Genomic DNA, 19510 nt, shown 5'->3' with positions numbered 1-19510 from the left:
CGAGCCTTGCACTGAGCTCCCTGCTCAGCAGGGATTCTTTTCCCTCTGCCTCTGCTGCTGCTCCCTCTGCTTGTGCTCGCTCTCTGTCAAATGAATAAATAAAATCTTAAAAAAAAAATAAAAAAGAAAATATGTGGTCCTTTCAACCCTCTGCCCAATTTCCCATCTTAACCATTTTGGTTTCCCTATTAAGCCTTTGATCATTCAGGGTCTCGCTCCAAGGAAGACTGGATTGGCAGGCTGCCAGGGTGTTCTTCCTTCCACCTCCATAAGGCAGTTACCCCAAACCTACTGGGGACTGCTGATAGTCATTGTAAACCCACACCCCTCTCCCTGAAATCTCTTAAGTGTGTAAAATGGACGATCATTAAAATAACATGGGGCGCCTGGGTGGCTCAGTTGGTTAAGTGACTGCCTTCGGCTCAGGTCATGATCCTGGAGTCCTGGGATCGAGTCCTGCTTTGGGCTCCCTGCTCAGCAGGGAGTCTGCTTCTCCCTCTGAGCTTTCCCCATCTTGTGCTCTCTCTTACTCTCTCTCTCTCAAATAAATAAATATTAAAAAAAAATGTTTAAAATAACCTAAGGCTGAAATCTCACTTCTTATTCTATTTCCCAATTCAAATTATGTCCATGTACATCTATCCAATATAGAGGTTCTATAATAAGATTAAATACCCACATAAGGATACTCCAATAATAAAGTGCCATCAACATAGAGGTGCCCCAAATTTGAATAAAAATCTGCTCTATCATCAATCTTTTAGGAAGAAATTCAAGTCCAAAGATGAAATTCCTTAATAAGTTAGAGTTCAATGAGGTTCAAGTACAAAGAAATTAAATCCAAAGTCTATCCTCTCCGATTTCTTATTCTATTAAGTTATAAGTCAAGAGTTTTTCTGTTTCGGAAGCCAAAGTCTTCATGGCCTCAGAAGTTGTGTTAATTTACTGTGGAGGCTCTCATGTGCCTACCTTTTTTTTTTTTTTTTCTTAAGAGTCCAAAGAATTAATGTTTATACGAGATTGTCATAGCAATAGCCAACACCCATGAAATACAGAAAATAAGCAAATCCTCAGCTCTAGGGCAGTTATTTCAAACAAAATGATGTTCCCAGAACCCAGGACCCAGTTTTGTCAAAGGCAATGGCAGAGACTCAGTGGAAAAAATTCTTCTAGCTTTTAGTCTTGCTAGGATTCCTGTCCTTTGATGCCAGCCATTATTTCATGACCCATGAAATAAACCCAATTGAGACAAATCTTCTGTTAAAGAGGTAAAATGATTGATTTTCATATATGTTGAACCAACTTCACATTCCTTGGATAAATCCCATTTGGTCATTGTGCATAACAATTTTTATCTGTTGCTAAACTCTGCTGCTAGTATTTTGTTGAGGATTTGTGCATCTATATTCAAAAGGGGTTTGGTCTATAGTTTTTTTGTGATGTCTATGTCTATTTTTTTGGTATCAGGTAATACTAGCCTTGTAGAATAATTTGTGAAGTGTTCCCTCCTGTTCTATTTTTGGGAAGAGTTTGTGACAAACTGGCGATAATTCTTCTTTAAACATTTGAAAGAATTCACCATTGAAGACATCTGGTCTTGGGCTTTTATATATGGGAAGTTTTTTTTTAATTACTAGTTCAATTAATGTAATATACCATATTAATAGAGTAAAAGACAAAAACCACATGATCATCTCAATACAGAAAAAGTATTTTATAATATCCAACACCCTTTCATGATGAAAACACTCAAAAAACTATGAATAGAAGGGAACTTCCTCAACCTTTAAACAACCCGCAGCTAACATCATATGTAATGGTGAAAGACTAAAAGCTTTCCTCCTAAGATCAGAAACAAGAACAGGATATCTGCTTTTGCTACTGCTATTTAATATTCTTTTTTTTAAAAGATATTATTTATTTATTTATTTGACAGAGAGATAGAGAGCACAAGTAGGCAGAGTGGCAGGCAGAGGGAAAGGGAGAAGCAGGCTCTCCGCCGAGCAGGGAGTCTGATGCGGGGCTCAATCCCAGGACCCCGGGATCATGACCTGAGCTGAAGGCAGCCGCTTAACCGACTGAGCCACCCAGGCACCCCTGCTATTTAATATTCTTTTTTTTTTTCCATTAAACTTTTGTTTTAATGGGTCTCAAAATTCTGTGACAGATTTTTGGTCAAGTTGTTTCCATTAAAAAGTACTGATTTTAAAAACTAATAACTTAAAACTGCCACACACACACACAAAACAAATGGTCCACAAAACATTCTCCTTTCCTTCTGAAGGTTTTATGATGCATTGTTATCATTAACCAGTCTTTTACTATTAAACTTAAATGGCCAATTGACACAAACAGTTCTGAGACCGTTCTTCCACCACTGACTAAGACTGGGGTGGCAGGTATTGGGGATAATATTCCTTTAGCCTTCTGAGCTTTCTGGGCAGACTTGGTGACCTTGCCAGCTCCAGCTGCTTTCTTGTCCACTGCTTTGATGACACCCACAGCAACCGTCTGTCTCATGTCACAAACAGCAAAACGGCCCAGAAGAGGATAGTCAGAGAAGCTCTCAACACACATAGGCTTGCCAGGAACCATATCAACAATGGCAGCATCACCAGATTTCAAGAACTTGGGACCATCTTCCAGCTTTTTTCCAGAACGACGATCTGTCTTCTCCTTCAGCTCAGCAAACTTGCAAGCAATGTGAGGTGTGTGCATATCCAGCACTGATTTGGCCTGGATAGTTCAGGATAATTACCTGAGCCGTGAAGCCAGCTGCTTCCATTGGTGGGTCATTTTTGCTGTCACCAGCCACATTGCCACGACGAACATCTTTGACAGATACGTTCTTCACATTGAAGCCCACATTGTCCCCAGGAAGAGCCTCACTCAAAGCTTCATGCTGCATTTCAACAGACTTTACTTCAGTTGTAACATTGACCGGAGCAAAGGTGACCACCATGCCAGGTTTAAGAACACCAGTCTCGACTCGGCCCATAGGGACAGTACCAATACCACCAATTTTGTAGACGTCCTGGAGAGGCAGACGCAAGGGTTTGTCAGTTGGACGAGTTGGTGGCAGAACGCAATCCAGAGCTTCAAGCAGTGTGGTTCCACTGGCATTCCCATCTTTACGGGTGACTTTCCATCCCTTGAACCAAGGCATGTTAGCACTTGGCTCCAGCATGTTGTCACCGTTCCAACCAGAAATTGGCACAAATGCTACTGTGTCGGGGTTGTAGCCGATTTTCTTAATGTAGGTGCTGACTTCCTTAACGATTTCCTCGTATCTCTTCTGGCTATAGGGTGGCTCAGTGGACTCCATCTTGTTAACACCAACAATTAGTTGTTTTACACCCAGGGTGTAAGCCAGAAGGGCATGCTCACGGGTCTGCCCATTCTTGGAGATACCGGCTTCAAATTCACCGACACCAGCAGCAACGATCAGGACAGCACAGTCAGCCTGAGATGTGCCTGTAATCATGTTTTCGATAAAGTCTCTGTGTCCTGGGGCATCAATGATGGTCACATAATACTTGTTGGTCTCGAATTTCCACAGAGAGATATCAATGGTGATACCACGTTCACGTTCAGCTTTCAGTTTATCCAAGACCCAGGCATACTTGAAGGAGCCCTTTCCCATCTCAGCAGCCTCCTTCTCAAATTTTTTGATAGTTCTTTTGTCGGTCCCACCACATTTGTAGACCAGATGACCAGTAGTGGTAGACTTGCCCGAATCTATGTGTCCAATGACGACGATGTTGATGTGAGTCTTTTCCTTTCCCATTTTGGTTTAGGTTGAGTGGTGGTTTTCACGACACCTGTGTTCTGGAGGCAAACCCGTTGCGAAAAAGCCTGCTATTTAATATTCTAATGGAGGTTCTAGCCAGAGTTATTTGGCAAAAAAATTTTTTAAAAATTAAAAAAATAAAGGGAATTCAGATTTGAAAGGAAGAAGAAAATCTATTTCTATTTGCAGAACGACATGATCCTAAGGATTCAAAGAAATCTACAAAAAAATCTATTAACTATTAGAGCTGATAAACAAGTTCAGCAGGGTTGCAGGATACAAACTTAGTATAAAACAATCAATGCATTTCTATACCTTAGCAATGAACAATCTGAAAATCAAATCAAGAAATAATTCCATTCATAGTAACATCAAAAAGAATAAAATACTTCGGAATAAATTTAACCACAGAAGTGATTCTGACAATTTTTACCAGTTTTCTCAGTGCTTTTGTGGAAGAGAAAATTTTTGGAGGTCCAATAACATTTTGCTGTGTTTATTTGGTCCCTTTCCTTCTGTAACACAGGTGGGCTAGCTCTGTGTGTTGGAATTTTGTCCCTTCTTTTCTCTTTTTCAATGCTTTATGGATCAGATCATTCTTTTTCTTATACATTCCTTTACAATCTAGATTACTTCTTGTGGTATCTCCCATAGTGAGAGATACAAAATCAGTGAGTTTGGGGTCTGTCAAAGGCATCCTATTCAAACACATTTTGTCTACCTTACCTTCTGGAATAGATGATCCCACTCATCAGACCACTATCTAACCCAAGCCTGGACACAATCTGTTATTATTCTTGAGTCCCATTATTATGTCCCATCCTTGCTATACCTGTCCTTGGAGTCCTAATTCCACGGATTTCTTCAGCATGTTTCCCCAGGGTGCAGGCAAAACCTATGTTCTTATCTATAGTAACTGCATTACCCTGAAAGTTATCCAATAATTTCTTGAATATTTTATTTTGATATTCTTCAATGTTTCCTGTCAGATATTCCCAATTTATATGCAGCCTCTTGGTATAGATGTCATAATATTTAAAGGATCATCACTCATGTGTGCTTATAATGGACAATTTCTCTGAAGTTTTAAGAGAACGTTTCCTAGTAGTTTCCTGAATGCTGGCTCCTATGAAGGCAGTTTTCCAGTCTGTCCTCCAAAATATTGCCTTCTTTCCTCTGTTAGACTATTGGCCCCTGCAGTCTTTCTGATATCATTTTGTCCAGCTGGTCTTCTAAGACTTCACTTTTTCCCCTTCTTCCAGGTATTTTAGCCAGTCTTCTTTTAATTTTTTTCATTCTTCTCCTGTTTCTTTTTTTTTTTTTTTTTTTTAAGATTTTCTTTATTTATTTGTCAGACAGAGAGATGGCGAGGGGAGAACTCAAGCAGGGGGCATGGCAGGCAGAAGGAGAAGCAGGCTCCCCGCCAAGCAAGGAGTCCAAAGTGGGACTTGAACCCATGACCCTGAAATCAGGAACTGAGCTGAAGGCAGACGCTTAGCCCACTGAGCCACCTAGGTGCTCCCTTTTCTCCTGTTTCTATTCTGAATAAAACTGAAGCATAGTTTTGAATCATACCAGTTCTTTCTTAATTTCCTGGACACACCTGATTACCAGCACTTCACATACTCATAGGACATAGCTGCTTTGTAGTATTGAGTTCCAACCTACACCCTCAGTTGAGCCTGCTTGCTAAGGGTGTCTGGTTCTGTCAAGCTGTGCTTCCTATGGGTTGGCTGGCACCAAAGGAGAGAACAGTCAGCCTGCTGCAGGCTCAGCAACTTCTCTCACACTCACTGGTCAAGTAAGCCACTTCTCCTTGGAAAGCAGTGAATTGAGGGGATGGAGAGAAGCCAGGACTGTTAGTTCCTCCATATGGGAATATTTATCAAGGGAAAATTAGGTTTCCCACCTCCAACAGAAGCTACATAAAATTCATGATCACTACCCTCACCTAGACCTTCAGATCTACCTACCTTGTTTCTCAGGTAGGTCAGAATGTTCTCCATTTTTCTTTTTTTTTTTTGCAATTACTGCAGCTTTTTATTAAGTCCTGATACCTATCTGATCAAGTAGAGTAAGTTCTCTCGCTTTATTCTTCTTCAAGATTGTCTTGGCTCTTTTTCATCCTTTACATTTCTATACAAGGAAATATATAGAAATGATTCCATTGGGAGAAATACAAACACACGCCTCTGCTAGACTTTTATCAGGATTGCATTGACTCTGCAGATCTGTTTAGGTGGAATCAACATCTTTACAATATTGCCTTCCTACACATGAACATCGTATATTGCTTCATTTATTTAGGCCTTGTAAAACTTCTCTCAGTATAGCCTTGCAGTTTTTCACCTAAATGTCTTACACATCTTTTGGTAGATTTATTTCTAGTATTTTATTTCTATTACAACTGCTTATTTAGAAATACAGTTGATGTTGTTTACATTTTATCCAATGATTTTACTAAATTCATTTCTTAACTATCTGTGGATTCTTTTGGATTTTTGTATATGAGTACGTAAGTACATCAATCCTTATTCTTTTACTTCATTTTGTTTTATTTCCTCATTGATCTAAGATCTCAAATACAATGTTGTAGCAGTGATGATAGCTGGCATCCTTGTTTTTTGGGGGAAAACTTTCAACATTTTGTTGTCAAGTATGGTGTTTGCTACAGAATTTTAATATGTAACTTTTATCAGATAAAGGACATTATTTTTTTTATTCCTAATGTGCTGAGTCTTATTTTATTTTATTTAAAAATGAATGGGTGTTGAATTTTTTGAAATGCCTCTTTTTCATCTATTTAAATTTCACTTCAATGTCTCTTTATACATTGCTGTATTCAATTCGGTAATATTTTGTTTAAGATGTTTTGCTTTTATGTTTGTGAGAGATCTCACTGTGATTTTCTTTTCTTGAAATGTTATTGTCTCATTTTTGTATTAAGATTATGCTAGTCTTATAAAATTGGTTAGGAAGTGTTCCCTCCCTTTCTATTCTCTGGAAGATTTTATGAAAGAATCGTTATCTCCTTAAATGCTTGGAAGAATATATGAGGGCACAAAGATGTTAATTACAGATTTAATTTGTTTAATGCAAAAAGTACTATTTGGTTTTTTATTTTCTCTTGTGTTAGTTTTAGTAAATTCTTTCTTTCTTAGAAGTTATTTTGTTTAGAATTTCACATTAATTGGCATATAATTCTTTGTAGTGTTCACTTTCTATCTTTTAAATGTTTTTAAGACATATAGTGATATCTCCTTTTTCAAACAAGATCCTGGTAATTTGTATCTTCTCTCTTTTTCTTGATTAGTCTGGCCATAGTCTTGCAATTTTAATATATTTTTTTTTTTTGCAAAGAACGAATATTTGCTTTCTTTTAATCCTCTCTATTGTATGTTTCTACTTTTGTCTTTGTTCTGTTTTCTTTGAGTTTAGCTTGCTATTTTGTTTCTTGCATTTCTTGAGGTAGATACTTAAAACATTGATTTGTAGTCTTTCTTCTTTTCTCATATATTTATTTACATTTATTTCTAAGTATGACTTTTAGCTGCATTCTACAACTTATGGTAAGTCACATTTTCATTATCATTAGTTCAAAATATATATTTTTTAAAGATTTATTTATTTGACAGAGAGAGAGACAGCGAGAGAGGGAACATAAGCGGGGGGGGGGGGGGGGGGGGGGAGAGGGAGAAGCAGGCCTCCCGCCAAGCAGGGAGCCCGATGTGGGGCTTGATCCCGGGACCCTGGGATCATGACCCGAGCTGAAGGCAGATGCTTAACGAGTGAGCCACCCAGGTGCCCCAAAAATATTTTAAAATTTCCGTCATGATTTTTCTTTCACTATTGGATATTTTAGATGCATATTAATATTTTTAAATATTGGCAAAATTTTGAATACCCTTCTTGTTATTGCTTTCTAGTTTATCCCAGTGTAACAGGAGAACATTGTTATTTCAGTCCTTTAAGATTTGTTGAGACTTGCTTTATGACCTAGCATATTGTCAACTTGGGGAAATAGTTCATATGTATTTGGAAAGTATGCGCATTCTGCATTATTGGTGCAGTATTTTATATTGTCACTTAGGAAAGATTTTTAAGTCATGCTATTCAAATCTATATTTTACTGCCTTTCTTTTTGCCCTCTTGTTCTATTATTTATTGAGCATGCTGTGTTAAAGTCTTCTCTATAATTGTTATTTGTCTATTGTTCCTTTTAGTTCTGTCGTTTTTTCCTTTTTACATTTTGTGGCTATATTATTAGGTACATAAAAATTTGAAATTATATTATCTTCCTGGTGGATTGACTCTTTCATCATGTTCTTTGTTTATCTTTAGCAATGCTTTTTTATCTTAAAGTTTACTTTGTCTGATATTATTATAGTCATACCAGTTTCTTTTGGTTAATATTTTTATAGTTTTTTTTCATCCTTTTATTTTTAAAATTTCTTTTTCCTTATGTTTAAGATATAACTTTTATAGGGATGCCTAGGTGGCTTAGTTGGTTAAGTGTCTGCCTTTGGCTTGGGTCCTGATCCCAGGGTCCTGGGTTCAAGTCCTGCATCAGGCTCCTTGCTCAGTGGGGAGCCTGCTTCTCCCTCTGCCTGCTGCTCTGCCTGCTTGTGCTCATGCTCTCTCTCTGACAGATAAATGAAATCTTTAAAAAAAAAGATATAACTCTTATAAACAATATATAATTAATTTTAAAAAATAATTTTAATTAAAAAAAATCTAACCAACTTTGCCCTTCCATAGAAGCATATCATTTATTTTTATTTAAGGTGATTACAAATATACTTAGGTTTTAATCTTTCATTTATTTATATTTTATTTGTTCCACCTATTTCTTCTTTTTTCACTTCCTTTGTACTTTTTAATAAAAGTTTATTTATTCAAGTAATCTACACCCAATGTGGGGCTCCAACGTACGACCCTGAGATCAAGAGTCACATGCTCTTCTGACTGAGCCAGCCAGGCACCCCTGTACTATTTATTTTTATTTTTCTATTTTCTCCCCATACTAGCTTGTCAGTTATAAATTCTTGTACTATTCTTTCAATGATTAAAGTTCAAAATGCTTCTTCAAATTATTCAAACTGATGTAAATAACTAGCTTTCTCACTTCCAAGACATGGCAAGGATCTTACTACATTTGAACTTAATGTACCTCTAATCTTTAGCTATTATTTCACATATTTTAATTTTTTCTATATTTAGATCCCGAGACATTATTATTATATAGAGTCAATATTAATTAATTAATTAAGTAATTAAAAATTTTTTATTTATTTAAATAATCTCTATACTCCATGTGGGACTTGAATTTACAACCCTGAGATCAAGAGTTGATTGCTCTTGCGACCCAGCCAACCAGGTGCCCCAATTTTTATCTGCATATTTACCCTTTCTGATGTTCTTTATTTTTTCTTTCATTTCATGTTCTTGACCGGGGTCACATTTCTTCTACTCAAAGAACTTTCTTTAGTATTCTATTATTGCTGATCTTTGGGTTTTGCATTCTTTCTAATTTTGCCTGAAAGTTTATTTCATCTTTTTTTCTCTTATCTTTATTTATTTTTTAAAGATTTTATTTATTTATCTGAGAGAGAGAGAATGAGAGAGAGAGAACACATGAGAGGGGATAGGGTCAGAGGACGAAGCAGACTCCCTGCCGAGCAGGGAGCCCGATGCGGGACTCGATCCAGGGACTCCAGGATCATGACCTGAGCCGAAGGCAGTCGCTTAACCAACTGAGCCACCCAGGCGCCCCTTATCTTTATTTTTTAAGGGTATTTTCATTGGGTATAGAATTCTAGGTTAGCAATTATCTTTCTGTTTTTTAAAAGTACCATTTCATTGTCTTTGGACTTTCATCATTTCTATTGAGAAGTCAATCATCAGTGCCATGATAGTTCCTTTGAAGATAATGTGTCTTACTGTCTGCCTGCTTTTACGATATTCTACCTGGTCTTCAGGAATTTTACTATGTACCTAGATGTGGTCTTTCTTCATATTTATTCTGCTTGGAGCTCCTGGTGCTTCTTGAATCTGTAGGTTAATGTATTTTATTAATTGTGGATAATTCTTGGCTATTATGTCTTTGAATTTTACTTCTGCCCCATTCTCTCTTTCTTAGCCTTCTGAGAATCCATTTACATGTATGTTAGATCTTTTAACCATGCCCCATATATCTTTTACACTCCTTTCTGTATTTGCCTTTTTCTCTCTCTTAAACCTCCTTGCCCAATATATCTTTTACACTTTCTGTATTTCCCTTTCTCTCTCTCTCTTAAACCTGTCTATTGACTTCCTATTCTTATTTGCTATTTTTTTAGTTCTAGAATTTCCATTTACTTCTTTCTTATGGATTTTCTTTTGAAAGTATGCATTTATTTTCTTGAATACTACATTTCTGTTAGAGTACATGGATCTCCTGTAGGTATGATTCTACTGTCTGTTTCTTTTCGCCTTAATTTGGACTCATTTAAATTTTATTTCCTGGATATTCTGATAATCTCTACTCTGAATGCTGTACAGAGTGTATGAAAAATTGTAGTGATACTTTGAGGCTCTGGATGATGTTATTTTCTTCCTCTGTTGTTATTTTTATCTCTGGCAGGTAGATAAGCTAGTTAGCTTAATCCAATCAGGGATATAAGGCTGGGTTTCAATATTTATGAGAGCTTGTTTATTTCTGGTTAGCCCTTTTTTTACGGTGAGGTCCTTCAGGAATTTTAACTGAAATTGTGGGATGTTTATGAGGGCTCTCTCTGGAGCATCCTAGCTTCCATATTTTTGTCCCTACATCAGTGAGACTGCAGCATACTCTGCTAGGCTGCTCTGCTTCAGAGTTGCTGTTTATAACTTGACAAATGCCTTGAGGAGAAACGCTGCTGTGAATGTCAGGCCCATTTCATTATATGTCCTTTCTCTCTGGTATCTCTCCTTTTCAAGTTCTGGTTGTCTCAGGAGCTTTTTTTGGCTTCAAACATGTTTTAAAAATATTATACTCATGATTGCTAGTTATTCTTGTCAGGATGGCTCATCTGATACAAGTGAATTCACCATTTTGAGTAGCAGAAGTTCTTTTTACCTTTGAAGATGATGATTACACAAATGAAAAATGAGGCGAGCTAATGGTTCTTACATTTGCAGAATATAGAAGCATGCATTTTTCCATTATGCCTTCTTTCTTTTTTCTATTTTTTTTTTAAAGATTTTATTTATTGGGGCGCCTGGGTGGCTCAGTTGTTAAGCACCTGCCTTCGGGGCAGAGAGAGAGGTAGAAGCAGACTTCCTTTTGAGCAGGGAGCCCAATAAGGGATCTATCCCAGGACCCCAGGATCATGACCTGAATCGAGGGCAGACACTTAGCCTAACCTACTGAGCCACCCAGGCACCCCATTATATCTTATTTCTAAATGAGACAAAATGTATTACCAATATAAAGAATACTCCAAGAGGTCATTTATCTGTTATACAAAACTATGTCTAAGGTATAAGATTGCTCTATAGTTTTTATAATTGGAGTAAGCTTTCAATTTTAGAATAGTATTAGATTTACAGGAAAGTTATAAAAGTACAGAGAATTCCCATATACCTTGGACACCATATTCTATATCATAATTTCTTACATTAGCATGGTACATAGTTATAAAAGTACAGAGAATTCCCATATACCTTGGACACCATATTCTATATCATAATTTCTTACATTAGCATGGTACAATGAAATCATCATTGATAGATTACTATTAACTAAAGTGCAGTTTATTCAGATTTAACTAGATTTTTTCCCCCTAATGTCCCTTTTACTGTTCCAGGATCCCATTTATGATATCACAGTACATTTAATCATCATGTCTCCTTAGCCTCCTCTGATCTGAGACATTTTCCCAAATTTTCCTTCTTTTTGATGAGCTTGATAGTTTTGAAGAGTTGTTTTGTTATTTTGTAGAATGTCCCTCAGTTTGGGTTTGTCTTATATATTTTCATGCTTATACAGGTGTTGTGGGTTTTGGGGAGGAAGACCACAGAGATAAAGTGCCATTCTCATTACATCATATTAAGAGTACATGCTATCAACATGATGGTAAAACTTGATAACAGAGTGAGGTGGTGTTTTCCAGGTCTCTCCAGTGTAAAATTACTTAGCCTCCTTTTCTTACTTCGCTCTTTGGAAGCAAGTCTATAGGTGCAATCTACACTCAAGTGGTGAAGAGTTAAGCTCTACATCATTGAGAGGTCTGTAATTTTTAGTGCTTTACTGCCTGCCTGGTTGATCCCATGTTCAATTACCCTTTCTCTCTGATTCTTCCTTGAGTCTAATACCACTTCAGCATATTGCAGTTAAATTTACTTCCCCAAATTTATCTGCTTTGAAGTAAAGATGAAGACAGACTCTGGATAATGTTATAGGCATGCTAATACTGAAGACAAAAGATGATAGGATTAAACATGGGAAATAGTAGTTGAACATTCCTTTGAATATAAAAAATCTATCTTAAATTCCACTTCATAAATATAAATTTTTCAACTGCCATTATAATTACACAATAAGAATAAATGGACGATTAGGGTTCTAGTTCCAACTCTAATTAGCCATGTGATCTTGGGAAAAATTAGCTCAACATTTTGGTGCTCAGCTTCCTTATATCTGCAGAGGAGATATCTGGCTGGACTATAATGCCTGTCAGTTCTTTTCCTTTAATTGAAGTATAATTAACATACAGTGTTAAATTAGTCTCAGGGGTACCATATAATGATTCAACAATTTTTTAAAAAGATTTTATTCTTAAGTAATCTCTACACCCAACTTAGGGCTCAAACTTACAACCCCAAGATCAAGAGTCGCATGTTCTACTGATTGAGCCAGTCAGGCTCCCCTGATTCCATAATTCCATATGAAGTCTCTACGTTCTTAAAAGGCTTAATTGATTAAAAAAAATCAAAGGACCTTTAAGCAGATATTCTATCATCCTACTGGTAGAGTTTTCCATGCCGTCTCTGTGGGCCCATCCCTGTTACAAATGCAATTGAAGAGGTGGAGTCTTTATTTTCAGAAAGCAGATTGCTCTTGTTTGGTCCAATCTCAGATAACAAGCTAGCAGCTCCCAACTGAGGGGAAATGATACAAGGGCGAAAAAAGCCCCAAATATTCCCTTTACATTTTTAGGAAGAAAATACCAAAGGGAGAAACATCGGAATATATATGGTTCAGGATAAACAATAGCTGTAATGTGGATCTCACCCTTACTGTCATTTTTCTCCCTAATGCTACCCATAATTTAATAATTTGTGTTGGAAATGAGAACATACCTCCTGGTTCTTGTGGTATAAGAATGACATCATCCATTTTTGTGGTTTGGCAAAAAATAAATGAAATTTCTCACCTCAAATTTCAGAAAGCAAAAAGAATTGTTCTCAAAAAGAACTTGTCATTTCCTTGGAGTGATTATGAAACCTGTCTGTGGTTATGGAGAATTTTTCTTCTCCAGGGAAAATTCATGAAAACTTGAAATTTTCCAGACTTGAGAAATAATAGTAGATAAATAAAAATGTTGAGCATCTTGGTCTGTTGGTTCAACTTTGGGATGTGATTCAAATTGTGTGCCTATGACTATGTGATTCAAATTGTGTGGCGGGGGAGAGAGAAAAAACAAGCTGAGAATAGCACTCTGAATCAGAGATGGATTGTGTCAATGCACCGCACATGGCTGTTGCTGGGTATGTGTGTGGGGAGGTGGAGATGTGGGGTAGAGGATTTAACCCTATTCATTGGAGGTGCATATATGTCAGCACATTTCAGGTGCTTAGAAACTGAGCACTTTATTTTAGTGATTATAGTAGTCTGTGATGAAAACCTGAAGAAAAGCTACTTAGGAAGAAGTCTACACTGAGTGCCTAGGGAGGGTGATGAAATTCTTTCGCCCATCCTGGGGTTTAAGAAGCCTCACATTTCAGCTCTAGGGCAGCTATGAGTATAGGGAGAGCAAGTTGAAGGACCCATTAGTGTGAATGATGGCTTCCTTTTACATACCAGTCAATTTTCAGGCAAGGTCTTTCATGCTGTCAGGAGATTAAAAAAAAAAAAAAAAAAAGCCTTTTTGAAAATGTCCTGGAGGTGACTTCATGGCAGCAGCAGATCCTAGATTAGTCCAAGCAGCTGTTTGTTTATATTGTTCAGTTATTTTGAAAACTGTTAACCTATTGTTTCCAAGATGACAAATAAGTGGATTCTAAGATCACTTAGAATCAAATGTTAATCTTCCTAGTGTCAACACTAGGGTAATTTGGGAAAGAAAAAGAATCCTTCCCTTCCCTAACCCCTACCCCTTTATTTTGTTACTCTACAGATTGTATTTTTTAAAAAAGCATGGCCCCTTTTCAGGGAGTGTTTTCTCTTATGATGCCTGGTTCACACGGGCCTGGAGAAATCCTTCATGCTTCCTCTTCCTACCCAGGATCTTTGCTTTTTTTTTTAAGATATAAATATAATAATTTTATTGATAGCACATACGCAAATCAAACTTAAATGGGTTTAAAATAATTTTAATCTTTAAAAAATGATTTTTTCATTTAAGTTAAAATGTTTGTTTTTTAGTCTCCTAATTTATTTTGTCTTTAACATTGGTTGTCTCTGCCTATCTGAGGGTAGAACTAGAAAGGAATCAGTGCTGGAAAGATTTTTTTTAAATTAAAAATAATAAAAAATTTATTACTGAGGTATAATTGACATATAAGGTAATATTAGTTTTAGATGCACAACATATTGATTCAGCCATTCTATACATTACTGAATGTTCACCACAATAAGTGTAGTCACCACACAACATTATTACAGTATTAGTGACTATATTCCTTGTGATGTACCTTTAAAAATTAAAAACATTTAAAACTCAGTTATTTGGTATCTAGATCATTCATTGATCAGGGCCTTGGAAATTGAGACTCTGCTTTGAGCAAAGGTAGCTCAAGCAGTGCTAGAATCACCCTCTCCTCAAATACCCACAGATCTAGTAGTGAGCTTGGGGCACCAGAGTAGAATCCCCTCCATTAGGGTGAGTTCCCCTTTGTGGTCCAGTGGAGATTATGACAGCTCATCAGAGAAGTACTTTGAACCTTGAAAGGGAAAAGACTGGGGTCTGGACTCCTTTCCCCCAAGAGATTCCTTGGTTTTTATGTATATATAGGTTTCCATCATCATTAGGTTATGACAAGATTACACACTGTGGTCTGAAGACTCTCTACCTGGTTCTGCTTTCCCCCGCCTTTTATCTTGCACAAGGGTTACCCCCAAATAAACCACTTGCATTCCTAACTCTGTCTCAACATCTGCTTCTTAGGGGACTACCTAACACATAGATCAGCTAACTTACTAGCTCATTTTAACTTCCCAGTAACCTTCGGATGCTTATCGAATAGTAATGATCTCTCTTTGAGGTCTCAGAAACTTGAGGCACAAAGAGGTTGGTCATTTGGATTAGTTGCACCTAGAGACCCAGTCTAATGACCCCAGTGCAGCACGTCTTCCACTGCTTGAGTGAGGGGGCTTCACAGGAATGACTGGCTTCCTTGAATGGAAGAGTAGTTAAGAGGAAGTTCACAAAATCAAAGAACATTGGAGAACCAGGCTTAGAAAAGGATACTAGGGCATTTCTGGGCTACTTGGAAGTAGGAACTAATCCATGGTTTTGTGGAGGTGCCACTACTGGGGTAGACGAATGCCTCAACTCGCTCCTCCTCTCTGCCACTCTTAGGTCACTCATGACTAAGAGTCAAGCCTCTGGAGAAAGACTGATTGGCTCTGTTTGGGTCACATGACCACTCCTCTCAGAGAGGAGGGCTGGGAACCTTGAATGAAAATCCCATCAAATTCACACATAATGGAAAAAGAGATAATTTCTCAAAAGATAATGGGCATGCTATTACCAAAAGAAGCATGCTGGCAAACAACAAATGTCCCCCGCAGTCCCTAAAACCATTCTTCTCTGAGTCTTTAACAGCATCCCATGTCCTGCCATCTATGTCCATTCAAGGTGATTTCTAGTCTTCAACTTTCCATTTAGTTGTCTTTTCATTGTATCCTTTGAGGGCAGAAACAATCCAGTTCTTAGATGGTGACTGATCCATAGCAGGCATCTAACATACTTGCTGGATGAACTTTCTTAAAGGACCCTGAGAGCTCAGGTAGGAGAATTTCCTGCTCTCCACATGAATCTGTCTGGTTGTACATGCAGAAGTGCTTGCCTTCTCCTCCCTCCCCTCCCTGCAGCACTGGGCACTAACCCCTCAAGATGTCCGTCTTAGTCTGCTGGAGACTTTTTTATAAATATGAAAGAACAAAATGGCAGGCACTGTTTTGTCCCCCCCATTCTTTGATGAGTGTGCCGAGAAATCTCTGTAGCCTATCCACTCACTTACTTATTCCATAAATGTTTACTGATAGCCTCCTGTGGTTGAGGCACTGGTGGTATGACAATGACTAAGGCAAATCAAGTCCCTGCCTTCATATAATTTATATTCCTTATGTTATGTTATCATAAGAGGCCAACAATAAACAAAGAAATGAAATTTTGCAGATTGTTGTAAGCACCACATAAAAACTACAATAGGGTAGTGGGATGGGGAGTGGCTGGGATAGTCAGGGTGATCAGGGAAGGCGTCTCTGAGGTGGTGACATGTGTGCTGAGATCTGAGTGACTTGCAAAAATTTGAGGAAGAGCCAGGGGAACCCCAGGGCTCAGGCACTGGAATGGGACTCTGCTGAGTGTGTTAGAGGCTAGAAGAAGAGCCAGGTGGACTGGAACAGACTGAATGAAGGCAGAGCAGGGGAAGATGCGGCTGGAAAGGGGGCAGGGGTCCAATGATGGACATCTGCATCAGTAAGCCGGACCGACTTACCCTTTGACACAGCTGGCCCAGTGTCTAGAGCCCATGATACTTTTAGGGCTCGTGAAAATGTTTTAATTTCTTTTAAAAGAAACAGCGTAATAATGGTGAATATATAATAATGAGTCCTGCCTGGATTCTAGTCATCTTTCTACCAAGATAGTCATAAAATATAATTTTTATTTTTTCATGGAGGAAGGAGCACCCAAAGGCAAAATTGCCTAGGGCTCATGAAGCTCACAGTGTGGCGCTGGTGGTGAGGATGTGCTTTCTAATGCAACCAAGTTCCATCTGAACCATGAGCATTTTCTCCCAAGTTATAAAGTTCTCTAAGATTCTCAAGCGTCGGTTCTTCATAAGTTTCTTCAGCAGTTGGCTACCTTGAAGCACATTTTCTGATAACAAAACCCCAGATACCGTAACAGCATCTACATTTCTAACAAAGACTTTCCAGGGACCGGGACATTGCAAAGAAGTAGCACAGTATGTAGTGAGAAGTTCTCTTAAGTCTGAGCTCCTGATAAGCCGTAGGACACCCTTTAGTTGCTTTGGTGCTGGAAAGGAACGTAGAATGATGTCTGTGATTTATCTGTTTGTTTTTTTTTTTAAAGATGCTGTCAGCAATGTTATCTTGAAGTACAAATAATTTGCTATCTATAGAGAACAGTTCATATGGTACTCTCATGAGGGTAGTCAGGATGAGGATTATTATGATTGTAATGCATTTTATAAATGAGGAGATGGATGAGAAATCCATAGAACTACTAATTGGTGGAACTGGGACTCATGTTAAGACCTCTGGACTCCAAAACTGCATGCTCTTAACATTATAGGAATTACTGTTATTAATGGATCTAGAGGTAGGCCCTGGCTCCTGGTAGATGATCAATGAAAATATGCTGACGACTAATAAAATGAACTATTTAGGAGCCTCTGAAAAAATGTTTCAAGCTGTGTGGTTCAACAGAAATAAGCAGGAAGAGGTAATGAGATGAAAAGCATTCACTAACACCTGAATTGTTTTAGAGTTTCTATTAGTGGGTATCTGCACTTGCCTAGTTTTCATATTCAAAAGACTAAGGCAGGGGCACCTGGGTGACTCAGTCAGTTAAGCGGCTGCCTTCAGCTCAGATCATGATCCTGGAGTCCTGGGATCAAGCCCCATATCAGGCTCCTCGCTCAGCAGGGAGTCTACTTCTCCCTCTGCCCCTTCCCCCTGCTCCTTCTCTCTCTCTCTCTCTCAAGTAGATAAATAATCTTTAAAAAACAAACAACAACAACAAAAAAACCCAATAGACTAAGGAAACATTTATGTGGCAGGACAAATCTCTAGGATATTTTTTCCTTCTTTAACCTTTATTACCTTATCAAACCTTATTTATTTATTATTTATTTATTTATTATTTATTTATTTATTTTATTAGAACTTGGTGGCAACACAAATGTAGAAGTAATGAATTGGAGAATCAGTTGAGTGTATCTGCAAATTCTCTGGTTATCTCAATGAACTGAAATTACCCAAATTTAAGTGAGCTCAAGAAGAGTTTATGGACTGTTTACTACATCTTCCTAGTCTTGTGGGAGAAAGAAACAGAAATAACCTTTCTGTAGAATGTGAGCTTTTTGAGGTCTGTAGAATGTGGACTTTAGGTCTAGCTTACCTTTATGTTCATAGATCACAGCACATGCCCTGGGGCATGGAGGTATGCTCTATGTTGAATCTGTCTTCAGTTAAAACAAGCTCTTGAAACCTGGTGGTAAATCTAGGTTCTAGACACTCAAAACAAAAATTTGCAAGACACTCCTCTGTGTTTATTGCTCCTTAAATTCCCATTATCTCCCTTAATTTGTTTGTCCATCTAAGTCTTAAACCCGGCCCTCTGTGACTTTTCTCTTATCCTCGGACTAGGGGATCCTTTCATCTTTGGTAGTGAATAGGCACGCATCTGTGAAGAAACAGACTTGTTACTATAAAGACAAGAGAAAAGGCAGGTTTGGGTGGGCCACAACTGTGATCAAAGAAAGAATAGAGCTGAATTAATACTAAATTTGGCAAGTTAATCCTAATGTTTTGTTGCTGTAGGTAGCATAGAAATAGTGACATCTCAGACAAGACCTTCTGAGATGAGACCACTTTGGCCCAGTTCCTTAGCTTGGAAGTTTGGTAATTCCACTCTGAAGACTTTCTGGGTTAACTTTCAACATCTAGGTTTATGAAACTCACAAAAGAGACTGACATATAAGCTGAAATATTAACTTACCAATTTGTGTTGGTAAATATTCCTTTCTGGTGCCCAGGATATTCTGCTCACTAATCAGTGGTCCCAGGAAAGCAGGATTTCTATTCAAATAATTTCCAGGAAGGAAGAGAATGAGAGCAAAGAAAGGTAGATGGCTTTCTGGGCAGATCATATCAGCTGTGATGAATCTTCTGGACCATCCTTGCCCAAAAGCAGACTGTACCTTCTTGAATGAGCAGAAAATCTGTGTTCAGTAATCTAGTGTTTTTCTCTGTACGATGCTAGAATACAAGAATATCCCCTCACCCTTCTTGATATATAACTCAGCTTCCTCATCTGTAAATGGGGAGAATACTAACAGTACAGGCCTCTAAAGGTATTGCAAGGATTAGTGAGTTAATATATGCTGAACACTTAGAATAATATGCCTGGTGCATCGTACTACACTCAAGGCATGATTGGCTATTGTTGTTATTATTATTTATTTTATTTAAATTCAATTAATTAACATACGGTGTATTATTAGTTTCAGAGGTAGAGTTTAGTGATTTATCAGTTGCATATAACACCTAGTGCTCATTCCCTC

At 37.8% G+C, this 19510-nt stretch overlaps 1 protein-coding gene across 1 annotated transcript; it reads right to left on the bottom strand.

Moving 5' to 3' along the window:
* Window positions 1–2432: 2432 nt before the first annotated feature.
* Window positions 2433–3852, bottom strand: LOC118001547 (elongation factor 1-alpha 1-like). The gene has a single exon (XM_034991688.1). It carries the CDS (start codon window positions 3785–3787, stop codon window positions 2684–2686), a length of 1104 nt encoding a protein of 367 aa, XP_034847579.1. The 5' UTR covers window positions 3788–3852; the 3' UTR covers window positions 2433–2683.
* Between the last annotated feature and the right edge of the window lie 15658 nt (window positions 3853–19510).

This window comes from Mirounga leonina, unplaced genomic scaffold (assembly GCF_011800145.1).
Source record: "Mirounga leonina isolate KUSES-001 unplaced genomic scaffold, KU_Mleo_1.0 Mir_53, whole genome shotgun sequence".
NCBI classification, from domain to species: domain Eukaryota; kingdom Metazoa; phylum Chordata; class Mammalia; order Carnivora; family Phocidae; genus Mirounga; species Mirounga leonina.
The sequence above is the reverse complement of the archived record's forward strand: the minus strand, read 5'-3'. Positions and strand labels throughout refer to the sequence as shown.